Source organism: Carassius gibelio, chromosome A16 (assembly GCF_023724105.1).
Source record: "Carassius gibelio isolate Cgi1373 ecotype wild population from Czech Republic chromosome A16, carGib1.2-hapl.c, whole genome shotgun sequence".
NCBI classification, from domain to species: Eukaryota; Metazoa; Chordata; class Actinopteri; order Cypriniformes; family Cyprinidae; genus Carassius; species Carassius gibelio.
In genome coordinates this window covers 8571231-8588397 of record NC_068386.1, presented here as the reverse complement: position 1 = coordinate 8588397, position 17167 = coordinate 8571231, and the positions used below count along the sequence as shown (strand labels likewise).

At 36.6% G+C, this 17167-nt stretch overlaps 1 protein-coding gene and 1 long non-coding RNA gene across 5 annotated transcripts; both read left to right on the top strand.

Moving 5' to 3' along the window:
* On the top strand, positions 1-13931 carry LOC128030513 (discoidin, CUB and LCCL domain-containing protein 1). 4 transcript variants are annotated; one of them, XM_052618202.1, is made up of 15 exons: positions 1-225; positions 4314-4535; positions 4951-5088; positions 6938-6989; positions 7127-7199; positions 7349-7482; positions 7748-7785; positions 8156-8335; positions 8451-8563; positions 9557-9716; positions 9902-9991; positions 10098-10191; positions 10793-10833; positions 10912-11019; positions 13135-13931. In XM_052618202.1, the coding sequence occupies exons 1-15, from the start codon at positions 126-128 to the stop codon at positions 13578-13580; spliced, it is 1989 nt and encodes a 662-aa protein (XP_052474162.1). In that variant the 5' UTR covers positions 1-125; the 3' UTR covers positions 13581-13931. The 4 variants fall into 4 exon arrangements, with proteins under 4 accessions (XP_052474162.1, XP_052474163.1, XP_052474164.1 ...); XM_052618203.1 differs by having other exon boundaries at positions 2-225; positions 9905-9991; XM_052618204.1 differs by having other exon boundaries at positions 2-225; positions 13168-13931.
* Positions 13932-14355: 424 nt separating this feature from the next.
* LOC128030518 (uncharacterized) lies at positions 14356-15255 on the top strand. Its single transcript, XR_008187919.1, has 2 exons — positions 14356-14549; positions 14752-15255. It is a non-coding gene; the product is annotated as an uncharacterized LOC128030518 (long non-coding RNA).
* Positions 15256-17167: the final 1912 nt, after the last annotated feature.

Below are 17167 nucleotides of genomic sequence, written 5' to 3'. Positions count from 1 at the left end.
ACTTCTTCTGCGTCTTAACTTGGATGAGAAGCGTGAGTCTGTAGAGGCTGATTACGACATTAACTACAACTCATGGCTTAAACTCTGAATGCTAGAGTCGGAGAAGGGATATCCCGAAGGAAATCATGCACGCTAGATATGGAGCTCTTTGGGATGCTATGGAATTCTCTCGGGTTTGGCTTATTCTCAGCATCGAAACCCTGGTGTTGGTATGTGGTCAGAAGGGTAAGATTGCGCCTACTGCTCATACTCCTGAAGTACTGTTAAAGTAAAACTAATGTGCCTTAATACACGTTGGAAGGTAATAAATACTTTAAATGTTATGTTTAAAATTAAAAAAAATAATAATAATTGTACTTTATGAAATGATATGTACATTTATAAATTATATAAAAATTGCATATAGGCTACATGTACATATATCGTAATTGCCCTCTGTTTACATTACGGTTCTGGACATTGTTACATCAAATACTAACTTTAACTGCGATTCTAAAAGTGGGCACTATTTGGCTGTTTATCCTTCACTCTCTAGTCAGCTTATATATATATATATATATATATATATATATATATATATATATATATATATACACACACACACATACAGTATTTATTTTATTTAATTTTATTTTTACATTTTACAGTATTTATACATTTGAAGTGGATCAAAATCTTTCTTCAAAGTTGTCTTAAAACCAAAACAATATCCGTTCTTGTCTTAGGACATCTTTGATTAACTTTTTTGATCCACTTCAAATCTTGACTATTGTACACATAAACTTTGATGTATCATAGCATGCCCTTGAATACATTCTCTCAAATTAATTTTTTAGAAATATCAACAAAAAATGTGTTTATAGCCCTATTTGCCTATTTTTGAGGATCCATCAACATCCTGGACTGGATGATGTCCTCCTGTTCTGCCTGTGTTTAGAGAGCGAGTTAGGAAGAATGAATTTGTTTACGGTATTTCTCAATATGTGTGTGGGGTCTGCATGAATCACTCCAGCCTGATTCACAGACTGTGAGGACTACCGCAAATGTTTTCCAGTCAAACCTCCATCCCCAGAACTCAAAGTATACAATACCAGATGAGCCAGATGGTTAGCTGACTGTGTTATGGGATGTTATTGTATTAGATTGGAAGCTGACATATTTTTGAGTTTGTGTTAATATTATATTGTTTCCAAGCTTTAGAAGATCTAGAGAGTATCCAGGTTTTGCCAGAACAGGAGAAAACAGCTTGTCCCCAAATATTTTTGAGTTTACAGTTGTAATATGACTGACACAGAATAGTCTAAAAAGGCCAACATTCTGTCAGACTCAGCCATAGGCTCAGGCCTGCAGGGACGTGCCTTCAAATACCCTGATGAGAAAATAAAAAATTACACGCTGCCTCATAGTGTAGCGATGATGATGGATTGGTATCCATGATCCCAGTGCATTCATAGTATCTCAGCTGTAAGGAATGTTATATTCTGTGTCAGCAAGCGTCTTAATTATACCCAGCATCCTCATGTGCGGCATGTTTAAAACACCTTACTGTGAACTCAACTCGCAGACATCGCACAGATGTCATCACAGTGCCTGCCTGCTGTTAAATAATGTCTAAAGATTGCCTCAGGGTGTGCTTCATGAGGATTTCATTGTGAATTTTATGCTGTGGTTACAAAGAATCTGGCCTTGGAGCCAACCATTGTGTCTGGCTTCTACACACCAGCAACACCAACTGGAATTATTGTTTCCACACAAGTTTTTCTAAACACTCGCCCTGTCTGCCATTGGTCAAAAAAAAAGCCACACCCCAACGTCACATAATTGTTTAACCAGTGTTGCTAGACTGGGCTGGTCAGGATCAAACAAACAGCAAAGCCACAGTATTACCACATTTCAGGGCAAGTTAAAAATAAAATAAAAAGGCATATAGTTGTTCTGGAAGAATTAAACACTTATAAATATTAAAACATGTTATGCATTCCTTACATTTTACATTTACATTTACAACTATTTTTTACATGGAATATGTGTCTTACTATTGTATTTTTTCATTTTGAATTACCATCTTGTTCGTCTGTTAGTGCTGCAAAAAGTGGGATACTTCGAAAGGATTTAATAATATAATCATTATGTAAGAGATAATGTACATCCGGTTGGTTGTTCTCTCAGAACAAACCCAAACAGGGTGATCAGGACACCGATATGAAGCGGAGGCGTCTTGTATCAACCTGAAGGGGTTTATTCTGTGATAACAACCGGTTGGATGTACATTATCCTGGTTATTACATGGCTAAAAAGATTTGTTTTTACCAAATATGTTGAAATTAATGCTAAAGTCTTCCATTGTAACACGCGGTGGTTAACTGTTTTCAGTCACAAGATAGCGCCAGACAGTCAACGATAGCAGAGTGACTCGTTAAGCATTTAAGTAGTACCGATTAAGATAACTCGCACCCAGATGAGCGGTGTGTTATTCAATTTGCCGGTTGTTATCAGGACATACCATACTGCTGGATGGCGCGATTGACCAATCAGAATGAAGTATTCCACAGAGCCTTTTAATAAGTAAGGGTTAATGTAAGTTACACGAGAACAACCGCTTACACTACATTTCCCCACAAAATAATTAAACCGATAAAAGAATTAAGACGAAAATGTTTTAAAACCTTACCAGTCTGTTAGTTCTCTTATAATCCATTACTGCATACAAAACAATTGTAGCAAAATGGCAGCAGCTGCATTTGTATGAAAGGAGAGCGAGTCTGCGATACCAGGATGACATAATTAAACAATTTTACACCATTTTGAATCGAGTTTTAATATTTTATTAGCTAAACAAACACAAAGCTTCCACCAGGAAAAAATAGTTCAAGCAAGAGTACAGCGACGACTGCTGTTACCCGGATGAGCCTGTGTTATTAGCTTTTACAGGTTATACCAGGGATAACATACCTCGGGATTTCACGACTGACCAATCAAAATCAAGTATTCCACAGAGCGGTCTAATATCTTGGGATAACATACCTTGGAATTTCGCGACTGACCAATCAGATTAAAGTATTCCACAGAGCCGTGTAATAAGACTCAATGTCATATAAGGTGTTATCATTTGATCATTAAACTTGATTACCTTCATAAAACCAAACAGTTTACACACAAGATAACCAACACGCTGTCATGCCAATAACTATTTGACATTTTGGTAAACAGTAGGATAATTTTTCATACAATGTGATTTGTACAATCTGTTTATGCCTCGCTGTTTTGAAATGGGATTTGTTTTTGTTTGTTCTAAAAATTGTTCATATGAAATCACCACTTCGTAAAATAGTTACAATTTCTCATGTGATTGTGTTAAAAATTTATATTATTTGCAATAAATGCCACCAGATTCACCAACCTTAGCTGGGGTGAAATACTGACTGAAATACAGTATATAAAAGACTGTTGTAGATAAAATCGCCCTCACTCAAATCAAACATTCAACTCTTTGACCACACTGAGTCATACAGTGAATGGTTTGAACATTGCCAGTTAACAGCCTGACCTCAAAATCATGTTTGTTTTCCTATGCAATGATTAAGATAGTTCATAGCAACAAGATGTTTGGTAGATTTAGAGATAGACTTTGCCTAAAGTGGAAAGAAGGGGGCCACAGAAGCTTTAAATCCCAATGATTCAGAACTGACTGAGAAATTAGGAATGAGAGATGGACGATGTACTCAGACCGCTCTAGTTCATCACACAGGGCCTAGACCATAAATGGAGCAAGAGACTCAAAAGCATTGGATAAATTTGGCTATTCATATTGACTATGGGATTTAGTGGAACTCCAAACTAGTTGGCAATCGTTTTGGGGTTATGTTGTGGCGATTATGTCATGTTTATGAACTTGGTAGAGTGTGTCTACCATACAACACAACATTGCCATCAACTAAACGCTACTGCAATTATGGCTTTAATTAACGCCAGTTATGGAAAGCCCCTCAAGTGTGATTAATACTGAGAGAATTGGCAAGTCCCCTTACCACACAAGCTTTTGCAATCCACTCTTCAATACCCAGCAAACGACCTGCCAATACCCACAATGCTAATACTAAATGTGCTCTGTCTCGTTTTCCCATGGGCTAGAAACATGTCAAGAGAGAAACTAGTTAGCACATTTGATGATTAATGGAAGTTAAATGAGAGATAAAATCTAAATGTGGAAACACACCTCAAAATTAGAACATTAACAGAAGAAAAAAAAAACACCTTTTTAACTCCCATCACATTAATATCAATGTGATCTTCCCACTCTCTTTTCCCTTTAGGCAATGGGTGTGGGCACACAGTCCTCAATCCCAGCAGTGGCACACTGACCTCGCTGAACTTCCCGGGAACCTACCCTAACCATACCCAGTGTGAGTGGAGCCTAAGGGTACCGAAGGGCCAGACGCTGCTCTTGAACTTTGGGGACTTTGACTTGGAGAGGAGCCAAGACTGCATATCTGGCTCTCTTACCATTACAGACACCAGTGGGGCCACTGTAGTGGGTAGGACCCTCTTCAAACAGACATTATGGAATGGCAGTCTTGCCCAGTGTTCTGTATATATTTTATATAACAACATAATTAAATATACATTAAATAACTGATATTAAAAACCCAATAGGATTTTACAGTCACCTTCAACTCTAAATTTATAGCCACCTCATTCACAGTATGTTGTTACTGAGAAATTCCAGAGATCCAACCTCATGCTGCTCTTTAGCTCCCCAGTCACATGATCATAGCATGACTGCAGCTTGCATGCTGCATTCCACTCTGCTGTAGCATGACGGTTACGTGGTCACATAAATGTGCATGAACAGCCTTTTATGACAGAAAAGGTGTGCTGGATTGTGTGTTGAATCTAAAAATGCATTAAATCTACTGAGCTTGTTTATATCATGTGGTTTGTGATTCACAGGTCCTCTGTGTGGGCAGTTATCCTCCACAGGCAGGAATATATCTGTGAGTACTAATGAAGTCACAGTGCGTTTCATCTCCGGCACTCACCGTTCAGGAAGGGGCTTTGTCATGTCCTATTCAACCAATCAGCACTCAGGTAATAGCTCATAACCTTTACATGTCCCACTCCATTCTGTGCACCTGTAAACAGTAGACAAAAAAGAATGTGACCCCATGGTTCAAGTGAGTTGTATATGATCAGAGTAAACACACCAGTGACTGTTTGTTCTCTAAATTTACAGCTTACTCAGTAAACAGCACTTCAGCTGACTCCACAAGTGGGAGCAGTTCCCATCCTAATCTCAATTACTGTTTATTCTTGTTTCGAACATCACATGGGAACCGCCCTACTGGAGGTCATGCACAGATCGCTAAATAAACACCCTTACATGTGTCACGGTAGACTACGTGGTCAGTCTTAATTTATTACTGTATATTAGAAATAATTAGTGGTGTTTACATCGTTAATTAAAACTATTTAAATAAAATAAAAAATAAAAAAAATTATGCATTTAGCAGACGCTTTTATCCAAAGCAACTTGCAGTGCATTCAGGCTATCAATTTTTACATATCATGTGTTCCCGGGGAATCGAAAAACATTTTTGAATTTAAAAACATTAACTGTAAAGCTGAAATAAAATAACATTTAAATATAAGGTGAATCATTCTAAAATTACTCACTGAAACTAAAATCTAAAGAGCAATAGTTGAAGAGAAAGACAAAATAAACAATATTTATAAAAACTATAATAAAATGGAATTCCAAATTATAATTGTATATAAATAATTCTAAATTAACACTAGGTATAATGATTTTTTTTTTTTTTTTTTTTGGTGCACTAAGGCCCAGTGTGTAGATTATAATACAGAGAACCTTAATGGGTCGGCCCTGGATGTAAGGATTTTAAAATGTGCGTTAGGGTGACCGACTGGAATGCAGCTCTCCTCCTTGGCTGAGATTCAGAGTGTTTGCTTTGTAAGCAGGGCAGCAGACTGCCGCTCCTGGCCTAAATAAGTAGAGGCCCCTGTGCTTGGCCACACACTGAAGTAGATGGAATGCTGTATGCTCACTCCTCCTGCATAGACTAGGACAGCATGCAGCTTAACCATCCCCTGACCACACAGTCGAAGCCACTCATGCCAGTTTCTGACTGGCTGACATGCATAATTTAAGAGTCAAATTGCAGGCAAATCTTCTATTGGCTTTGTAGGGAATTTTTTTTTAAATATATACAGTACCAGTAAAAATTGGGATACACCTGATTTTTTTTTCTTTTTGCCAAATGTAACATATTTATGTAATTATTTTACAATTTGTGTATACCAAAATAGTAAATGTCATCAGAACTATAATAAAACAAATACTTTAAGCTAATTATTATAGCAAGATATTATTATTATTTAAATTCATTTCATTATCTTTAGGCAATTTATCTAATATATAATATTTCTAACAATGTATATATAAACAAGAATGAGCAAGTAAGATTTTTTTATTGTTTAAAGAAAATCTTATATTTTTTGTTATTATCAATGTTGAAAACAGGATTTTTCTGAAAATTTCTGAAAAGTCTTTCCTGTCACTATGTATTTAATAGTGTATTAATTAAAAATTAAATAAATAGAATTAACTTAAAATTAAAAGCTCTGTCTTTCCCTGGAGGTCAATGTTCTGTCAAAAGTTCTCACTTTGCTCCAGAGCAAACAGTAGTGATTCATATCTTCCTTCTTTTCCTATGTATAAAGTTGTTTATGTAAAGCCCTAGACATGTGCTATTTACCAAATGCTGACCTTCTTCCTGTGATTGTGCACTGATGCATCATTCTATTAAGACTATTACGTCAAGTCAGTTGGTAAATGTAGTCGACACTAAGCCAGTGAATATGAGCACATGTTCTGGATTGTAACTGTGCTGTTCATATCAATGCTGTTTTTATCGCTTAGAGCTCATTTCGTGTTTGGATCGAGGCACACATTTTTCCTCTCAGCAGATTAGGTAAGAACAAATCTTCAATACTTACCTGACATTAAAACAAAATAGATTTTTTTTCATGACTCTGAATAGTCCCACTCTATCTTGTAGGTTACATATTAATGTTTAATATCTGAATCCTGGACTCACTTGTGTTCCAGTGCATTCTGTCCTGCAGGCTGCAAAGGTGTCACAGGAGAAATTTGGGGCTGGCATGGACAAGGATACCGGGATGTAAGCTGGGATATTATCTATGTGGAGTAGTGAGATTATTAGTCATGGCATTTGAATTTATAACCATGTAGGGATGTTTGTAAAAGCTTACAACACACACTTCTGATAAAAAGAGTTGATAGTGTTCTAATATGTTTATGTTTTTCTAGACCTCTGTTTTATGCAAAGCTGCAATCCATGCCGGTGTTATTTCAGACAGTTTGGGGGGCATGATCAATGTGTCTCTGCAGAGGGGCATTACCTTGTATGAGTCAAACTTCTCTAATGGAGTACTGTCCAAAACGTGAGTGTGAGGCATTTTGTATAAGATATATATAGATATATAAACATAGACACCTAGTGGTGTGGATGTTGCATCACAAAAAAAAAACAAGTTTTTCAGATGTCATTGGAGAAATGTGTTATTCACAGTCAGACATGGTTAATTTATTCAATGAGTTAAAATAGCCACTAACAGGAGGAGGAGGGCCACAAAATAATAGCATTAAGGCCTCCATAATATATATATTAAAAATTAAAAACGTTTTTTTTTTTTTTTGTGTAAACAGCGGTTCCTTGTCAGATAAACGGCTTATCTTCCACAGAGGTAATAACTTATTTTTCCCTGTAGTTATTCCTATAGATATTATTTGGGTTCATTGCAAATTGATCTAGTAACATTAATTTTGGCTTTGCACTGGATGAATTTATTTGTAATACTATTTCTTAAACTGCAAAATGCCTAATACCAGGATTGAGCCTGCATGTCAGCGTTGAGTCATAAATTAGAGTTTATCTAACCCACAGTTACACCTGCTACATGATCCTCACACCTTAAACATGCTGTTAGTGCCTATTTGTAATTATACATGGCTAGAAGATAAACACTAACCGCTGAAAACTAACAATTCTATCTGAGGTGTGAGAAAGTATGATTTTCATTTGTCTGAGCAAGATCTGTTCTCTTCCATGCGCAGACTGTGACAGGGAGCTAACGGTGGTGGCCTATAACACTTCTTCAGTGTGGGAGGAGGTGAACAGATTTGGTCAGAGGGTCTTATGGTCTCCAGGACACGGGGGATCTCAGTGGGCTGCGAGCTCTGGGGATCAGCAGCCATGGATGGAGATTGAGCTGTGGAACAAGAGTAGTGTCACAGGTCAGAGTTCAGCCTCTAATAATCACTGTGCAAACCTCTGCTGAGCTATTACAGCAATAGTAAGTGTTACAGAAGCAAAATAAGAAAAAAATCGAATGTTTACATCTGCTCTCAGGCATCGTGACAAAGGGTACGCCACATTACTACATTGAGTCTTACACCCTCATGTTCAGCAAAGACCGCAAAAACTGGAAAGTCTACAAAGTGGCATCGAGCAAAGATAAGAAGGTACGTAATGCTACACATTTAAACAGGAAAGTTAATTAATAAACAGCACAGTTGGACACAGGAACACATTCTTTGTGAACAGATCCTAATAGTTCTGTTTTTATGTACATTGCAAGGTATTTATTTTATGACAGTGATAACTCCACCCTGCATCATGTTGGTTGACTGAAATGTGACCCTGGACTACAAAACGAGTCTTAATTCACTGGGGTATATTTGTAGCAATTGCCAAAAATACATTGTATGGGTCAAAATTATGGATTTTTCTTTTATGCCAGAAATCATTAGGATATTAAGTAAAGATCATGTTCCATGAAGATATGTAGTACATTTCCCACTGTAAATAAATTAAAACTTATTTTTTTATTTGTAATAAGCATCGTTAAGAACTTCATTTGAACAAATTTAAAGGTGATTTTCTCAGTATTTAGATTTTTTTGCACCCTCAGATTCTAGATATTCATATAGTCGTATCTCGGCCAGATATTGTCCTGTCCTAACAAACAATACATCAATGGAGAGCATATTTATTCAGCCTTCATATGATGTATAAATCTCAAATTCGTAAAAATGTACCCTTATGACTGGTTTTGTGGTCCATAATTTTGAAATGTTGTGTTTCGTACCGTGTCATACCTCTTCACGAAATATATGCTCTTTGTAGCATTTTTGCTTTCAAAAAAAACATTTTTAAGGTGAAGTCAGCTTGTGTTATACCTTAATCACCAGAAAAACGTCCACAAAGACACGATTCCTATCTTCCTCTGAGCCAGGTTACAACAATTTGTTCAATTCTTAGCTGATTTTTTTTAACATGTATGAATGATTCTGAAAATATTATGTTAAACCTAATATATTCACATTCTTATTTTGTGGTGAAAAAAAAAATGTGCATGCTGTTAGATAATATTTTTGGCAAATCAGCAGCATTTCAGTATGCATGGCTGCGTTATCTTCTATTTTCATATGTAAATAAATTCTGTATATTTGAAGGTGTTTGAGGCCCATTCTGACGGTCATGTGACGGTACTCAACAGTCTGATTCCTCCAGTAGTAGCACGCTACCTCCTCCTGAAACCCCAGAAGTGGCATATAAGGGCTTCTGCACTGGTTCAAGTGCTGGGGTGCCCTTCTGCCCCCCGTTCCGGAGATGGTGAGGGTCTGCCCCAGAATCTCTTTTAAGTTCCTTTATGCCACGTAAACTTCAGTTTAAATATTTTTATAGTACAAGACAAGTACAATTTTTATAATACAAGACCATTGTATTAGTCACATTCCAGGCCCACTGTAGTAAACCTTGTCTTTTAAACCTGTGATGAATTCTCTCAATTTTAAAAGCAGGATTGAATACTGGAAAGCCAGTTGTCACAGAGACTGTGCCTCTAGACACACTCTCCACTGAAGGTCCTGTCGTCACAAGAAGCTCAGGTGAGGTGAATTTGTAAGGTAATCTGCTAATACTAACATAATATGTAAACTCAAAGTAGATTTGTTTTTTTTTAAAGACTAAAGCTTTTATTATTATTCCCTTCAGGCCCCAGTCAAGCAATGATATTAGTGGCAGGCATGGTTTTGGGAGCCGCTCTGTGTGTGGGTTGCCTTTTAGCTGGCCTTATTTGGTGGAGAAGGTAACACACTAATTGTTCCCTATAATTTTTTTTTTATATATTAAAAAAGGAAAACAATAAGAGCATGATGTAAACAAGTACTGTGACAGATTGTCACAGCAACCTTTATGAATAAAAAGCATTGGAAATGTATGATTCAGTTCCATAACTGTTCTACATAAGTAAATGTTATGTAAGTTGTTATATTAAATGTTATTTTATCTTAATCTGTGGTTTGTAAAAAAAAAAAAAATGTGTTTTGTTTTTTTATCAATAGCACTACATTTTAATTAAATATTGTATCATTTGTTATGCTCTGTTGTGTTAATTATCATATAAATCTATACTCAATAATTGGATATACACTTTTTAATCATTTTTCTTCATTTAAAATCATTTTATTTATTTTTTTATTTAAAGAAAAAACTATTGTTAGTTGTTATATTAATGTTATTTCCCCATGCTATATTTGGTTAAATGTAACTTTTTTTATAGGAAATAAAATGTATAGAAAATAGAAATGTATTATTTCCTTTCTTTTTATTTTGGGGTGAAATATGGCCTATACATACTCTTGACAGGGTTTGTGTTATTTACCTGTTTTTCTTTTCTTTTTTTTCAGAAAAAAAACTGCACAAATTAAGAAATGCTGTGTTGACCAAGGTATCTCTAGCCCTGTTTTTTTTCCATTTCTCTGTGTTGTTGGTGTTTCCAGACTGACTTTCTTTGTCTCTTCTTAAGGCTGTCAGGGTTTCCACGGGAAGAAGCTTCCGTGCACAAACCCCGAGCTTGTATCTTACCCTCTGGTTCGGAACATCCACGATGCCCTTCCCAACCCTCCTCTCAATGGTAAGACATCCACAGGGCTTTTCAACCCAGTATAGCAATGAATGCCGAAATTCACGAAGGAATGTTTCAAACGACAAACGAGACAAGGCAGTGTTTGTCGAGAGGACGCCGCTGGGTACAACAGTTCTCAGAATCAGATCAACAGCCCTCAGACATCGCAGTAATATATAGCAGTGAATAAGAGGGTTAATGTGGCTCAAACAGCAGGACAGAAACAGAGAGAAAGCCAAGTAGTCATTCTGACCCCTTTGTTTGCTCGCCCCACTCTGTGTGCTTCTGCTAAGCTGAGCTGCCAGTGCAACTCAGAAGAGACATGACAAGCGAATGGCTTTCATTCTGAGCTCATTCCTCTATGTGTCCCTGCCCAACAGTTGCTCGGTGGCAGCATAAACATGTCTTTCTTTCGTTGGCGGTGCTTCCCTAAAAGAGTACTTTAATTGGAGCCCAAATTAGGGGCATTCAAGCCAGAAGAACACCCTCCTCACCACCCACTGGCCAACAGACCCTTCAGTAAGGGGTTCTGGGACGAGGTGGACAGAGGGTCAGTGGTCAGGACAATCAGAGTCCTTTCTAACGTCGCTTCAATTAAAAGAGCTTTGCCCTCTTAGCATTCCAGCTGAGTGAGTGAAGGACTGAGAGAGGGAGAGGAAACTTGGGGCCCCTTTCATAGCCTAAACTGCTGTTGGCCACAGTTCAGTGGTTGAGCAGTGGGATCATGCGGGAACTCATTAAAGGGGGCATATGATGCGATTTCAATTTTTCCTTTTTCTTTGGAGTGTTACAAGCTCTTGTAAAGTTGCAAAGACTAAAGTTTCAATTCCAAAGAGATAATCTTTATAAAAGTTAAGAGTCAACCACACTTACTTAAAATGGGTCATTCTAACACGCCCCCACATGTCTATGTCACGATGTGGGAAGATTTGCATAACACCGCCCAGATGTTCATGCAAAGAAAGAAGGCGTAACTTTTATTCTCACTGTTGCTGCAACTGCCGCCATGTTGTGGAGACGCTGTGTGTTTATAGCAATTTTCCACAACGATTACAACAATTTGTGCAGCGCATTTAGTGGATGAGGAGGACTGTTTCCTGTTAGAGTAGCCTACAATGCCAGAGTCTATTTCTATTAAGTGAGGCAACTTTGAAAGGACAGTCTGGCACTTCTGAGACACAGGATGAAGGATAATCTAAGGGAGGGTTTATACACTCTAACTTGTTTATGATTGGTCGATAATTGAGGGGTTTAAAGTCTTATTTTTAATTTCATAAGTAATAACAAAAATAATTTCAATGTAATATTTAATCTTAGATTTTTACACATATGTAAAACATTAAGTATACACGATAGAAATTTAGGATTCTATTTCATTACATTTTCTAATGAAAAACATGAAAAACAAGTGTTATTTTGTTTATTATATTATTATTTTTTATATTAGAATTAAAATAAATTAAAATCTAATTTGTAAAATTTATCAAATGTTTAAATGGAACAGTTTTAAACAGTTAAAATGGACTGTGTTTTTAATATAATTTTTTATTTGAATAAATTATAATGTTTTATTATTTTAACATTTAAAATAAATACAATTAAAATAATAAAATACATATAAATATAAATATCAATATAATTGGATTTTAATTCAATATAATCAAAATATAACAATTTACTCACATTGCAGGGTGGTGTACAAAATTAGCCATGAAATGTTTTAATCATTACAATTTAAAATCTTTTTTTAAAATTTAAAATTAGAAGTTTACTTCTAATAAATCATTTAATTCAATTAAATAATTTAAGTTGTAAATGGAAAGGTTGGGAATGCCTGTTTTTAGCCATTTAAACATGATGTTTGTTCTTGTCGTCAAATGTTCCAAAATAATGAATACAGTAGCTTACTTCACCATTTCTCAGGTTTGTTAGTGTTTACATTTTTTTGTGGGTTTTCAACCCACTGTCCTGCAGAATTTAGCTACAAACCTAATTAAACACACCTGTAACAGCTAATCGGTCTCCTCAAGACTACTTGAAAATAAACACGCAGTTGTGCTGAAGCCAGGTTGAAAATAACCTTTGCATGACAGTGTAAGGTTGAAGATCTCTGTTCTATAACAGGTGCAGGGTTGAAGATTTCTCCATTGTTTCCAGACTATGCGGAGCCTGATGTAGTTGCAGGTGGGCAGATGATGGGACTCACATTCCGACCCCCACTGGAAGAGGGCTACACCGTCCCCTACACCCTCAACCATTATGACACCCCTGGACAACTTCCCGAATACGCCGATCCCTTACCTGCCGAACCAGAATATGCAACACCCTTCAGTGAAATGCCTACAGACTTAACACTGGTCAGCAGACAGAATCAACCTGTGTGTCGATCCGCACAGGTCACAAGAGCAGAGCTGATCCAACAACAATATGACTGCCCTGCACACAGAGTGATCTCAAACGGGTACTGTACTCCAGTCTCACCTAGCACTGGCCAACATAAGGCTAGCATGATCTACTTTGAGCCCCAGACAGTTGAACCACTATTGCATACCTACCACGAGCCACTTTGAGCAACATGGCTCCCCTACAGAAGCCAGTTTGTGCTGTTAAACTGCTGTTTACAACGTAACTTGTGTTAGATAGCATCAGCGATCAGCAGGTGACAGGAAATTATTTTTTGAGTTGTTACAAAAATGTAGGATATGGGAGAAGTGCTTTTATAAGGAAAGCTGTATTGTTCAGGTGACCAGTGAACCGGTGTATTTGTATTTAATGCAAATGTGGGTGTGTTTTATATCTGTAACTAATCTGAATAAACTCCATGAGGATGTGTGTCTGTGAGATTTGCAACCACTAAAGTATTCAAGAACCTTTACAAAATGTTTGTAAGTATACAATAAAATTGACATTTTTATACCAAATCTGAAGTGTTGATACAATACCCTTCTGTTGTTTTGCGTACTATCAAAACTAATTTAAAAGCACATTAATAAAATAATCTCTCTCTTTCTTTCTACATACACACACACAGAGAAAAAATGAAATCTTCAGAGGTTTTTCAGAAATACTTCCTTTTTTTTTTTTTTTATAAACTTCGCCTGCCACATAACGCCCATTTCCGTATCATATAAATCTGTAAGACAACTTTCTATTAACCAGAAAAACACCGACCCCTACCAGATTCAAACAGGAACTTTTTCTTCAGAAACCAACAGGTACAGGTCCGACATGTAAAACTTAAAGAATTGTGGATTTAAATCTGAATATTAATTATAATTTGATCTTTTCTCTGGTCAAATCTTTAAGGATCCTGGAGCAATGTCAGCTGTCGTGAATGGTACTGAGTGCCTGTACCGGTTTAAAATCGGTGATGGTTATGTGGGCAAGTCATGCATGCTGTATAGATACTTAAATGGCTTGTTTCCAGAGCAAATAAATGTAAACATTGGAGCGAGCTGCTGCGATCACATCCTAGAGGTGGAGCCTGGCGTGAGAGTACAGCTACAGATTTGGGATAGGAATGGGCATAAATCATTTTGGTAAGCAGTGAGAACTCTACTTTACTTTATTAGTTCAATAATGAAAGCTGTCATTCTCCAAAATCACGAGGTGGGGGGGGGGGGGGGATTACAAAATCTAGTTTAAAAAAATTATGTACACTTCAATTTTTTTCATTAATAAAAAAATAAAAGACTTTAATGCACACTGGTTGTATAACCCGATGAACTGTTATGTATTCAGGAATCGTCAGCTGATCCAGATTTACATTGGTCAGTCAGCTGGATGCCTGCTGGTGTTTGACCTGGGCAGTCGTGAGTCTTTCGAAGTCCTTAAGCATCGTACACAGAGATGTGTAATGGAGCGATGTTGCTTTTAGCTAGGCCTATATGATGAATGCAGTATGCTCAGCTTATATCATGTTAAAAAAACAGATGCTGCATTTGGAAACTTTGGAGTCTCAAGACAAAGTCTGTACTTCCCCTTATTGCCATTCAGAAAAATGCATGTCGAGTTTAGTGAAGGAAACGCTAAAATGCCTTTGACTAACACAATAATACTAAAGAAATTGTCTCTTTTCTCTGTAAACAAATAATGGACTTTTTCCACTTCACTGTATCTCCACCCTTGGTGACCTGATCCAAATTACATTCAAGTAAACAGTGTACAAAGGCTTATCATTTACTTTTTATGCTTCTGGATCTATAAAATCTGATAAAGCAATAAAAAAGTGTGGCTAGTATAACAGTTAACCCCATCCTGGAATCATTTGCAAACAAAGTGAAACATTCTATAAAAAGATATGAAGGATTTTTGTTGTCAAATGTCTGTAAAGCTTGCTATAGATAGTTATAAATTTGAACAATTACTGCTTTTAATGGATATGGCTGTGAACTTATTAACAGGCCAAGCACACACACACACGCACACACATACAGTAAATAATCCAGTAAATGCTTCTCACACTGCTATCATGACACTGAACTTCTACCATCGTTCTCAGTTCAGAGGTTATTGAGAAATACGTCCCTTTCTTGTATAAACCCTTTCTCATAAATACCTCCCATTTGCCCTGCAATGTGAATCCTATAAACAGGAAAAGAAAAAAAGCAAGGCCGACACAATAACAACATTCAAAAAGGAAAAGCTTTCTATTCAGAAATGAAGAGGTACAGCTGATCAGTTTCAAACCTGAAGATTTATGTACTTCTTCATGATGTAATATCCTTATAATGTAAATGTGGTTCTCTGAATACCATACATGATTTATTTGGTTCTCTGTTCAGATCTCATTGAATACTGGAGTAGTAATACCCAGCAGTCATGAATTGCAGTTCCAGTGTTGTTGGAAATGGTGTTACCATTGATGTGGATCACATCCTAGAGATGGATCCTGGGGTGAGAGAGTACAAATCCAGATTGTGGATACACCCAGTCAGGAATGGATAGGGTAAGCAGAGAGAATATAGTACAACGTCTGCATGCTCTTCAAAATGTCTTTATCTTGATCTGAAAAATCTGTGCATTTTCCTTAACTTAATTTTGGAAAACATTACAGTTAAATTACATTTTTTGACACTGGATACAGTAAAACTGGGCAATCAAGTCTGTTTTTAGGTTTCTTAGTTAACTTCCTGAAATCTATTTGCAACATTTCCAAGTCTTTTGAAATCATAAAGTTTTGTGTGAGGAACAGATTTTTTTGTTTGTTTTTTTGCCATGGTCAATGTGTATCAATTTTAGATCTTTAAACACTTAAAAGCACTTAATATCATGCACAATGCGATGGTTGTTCAAATTCATGAACTTTCCTTCTCAGGAATATTATGGACCAGATCTTCCCTTGCTTAATGCCTGCTGGTGTTTGACATGGTCTTTCAGCTACATTAAGTACTGCCATAGATTTGTGGAAGGCTGTGAATCCATACACTGTGTTCTACTTACTTGTGGGATACAAGTGTATCAAAAAAGAGAAAAAATAAGGCAGTGATATAACAAATTTCTGTTGATGGGCATCATATATGTGCACAAGACAACCACTGAAAATCATGCTTTATGCTTTAAATATACCAGTAGTCTATTATTTGTTTGGTTCATTATTAGTTTTTTTTTTTATAGTTTTGCTAATCTGGTAATGCTTTCAGCTACTATGATAAATTAAGGATTCCAATTTTTATAACATTTAAATATAAAAATGTCTAGCTTTTCATCAGAAGTTGTGAAAAAGACTTCCAGTTCTCAAATAAACTCTGCCTGTCAAATTAACCGTTCTTCTATTGTTAAAGTGAATGTAAGTTAATCAGCAGTACTGAATATCACTGATTGCCACAACCATTTTAAAAAGGTCATGATAGGCGAAAAATGTGTTGGCAAGTCATGCATGCTGCAACACTATACCGAGGACCTGTATCTAGAGGTGGATGAGCTGCATGGGGTGAGAGTATAACTACAGATTTGGGATACAAGCCACAGTGTTGTTCCGAATTTCAACTCCCTGCCAAATTATTACTTGTACCTGTGGGAGACAAGTGCACTGGGAGCACCGTACATTGAGGCCTCAGCCAGAACGGGTCTCGATGTGACAGAAGCTTTTGAACGGACACATTTATCAGGGCTATGGAGAGGTGAGCTCGCGTGAAAGATGGGACAACATCTTTAA

Coding starts and splice junctions, on each gene's coding strand:
- LOC128030513 (XM_052618202.1), top strand. CDS start 126: ATGCACGCTAGATATGGAGCTCTTTGGGATGCTATGGAATTCTCTCGG. Junction 9,717..9,901: donor TGCCCCCCGTTCCGGAGATG/GTGAGGGTCTGC, acceptor CAATTTTAAAAG/CAGGATTGAATACTGGAAAG. Junction 10,192..10,792: donor GGCCTTATTTGGTGGAGAAG/GTAACACACTAA, acceptor CTTTTTTTTCAG/AAAAAAAACTGCACAAATTA.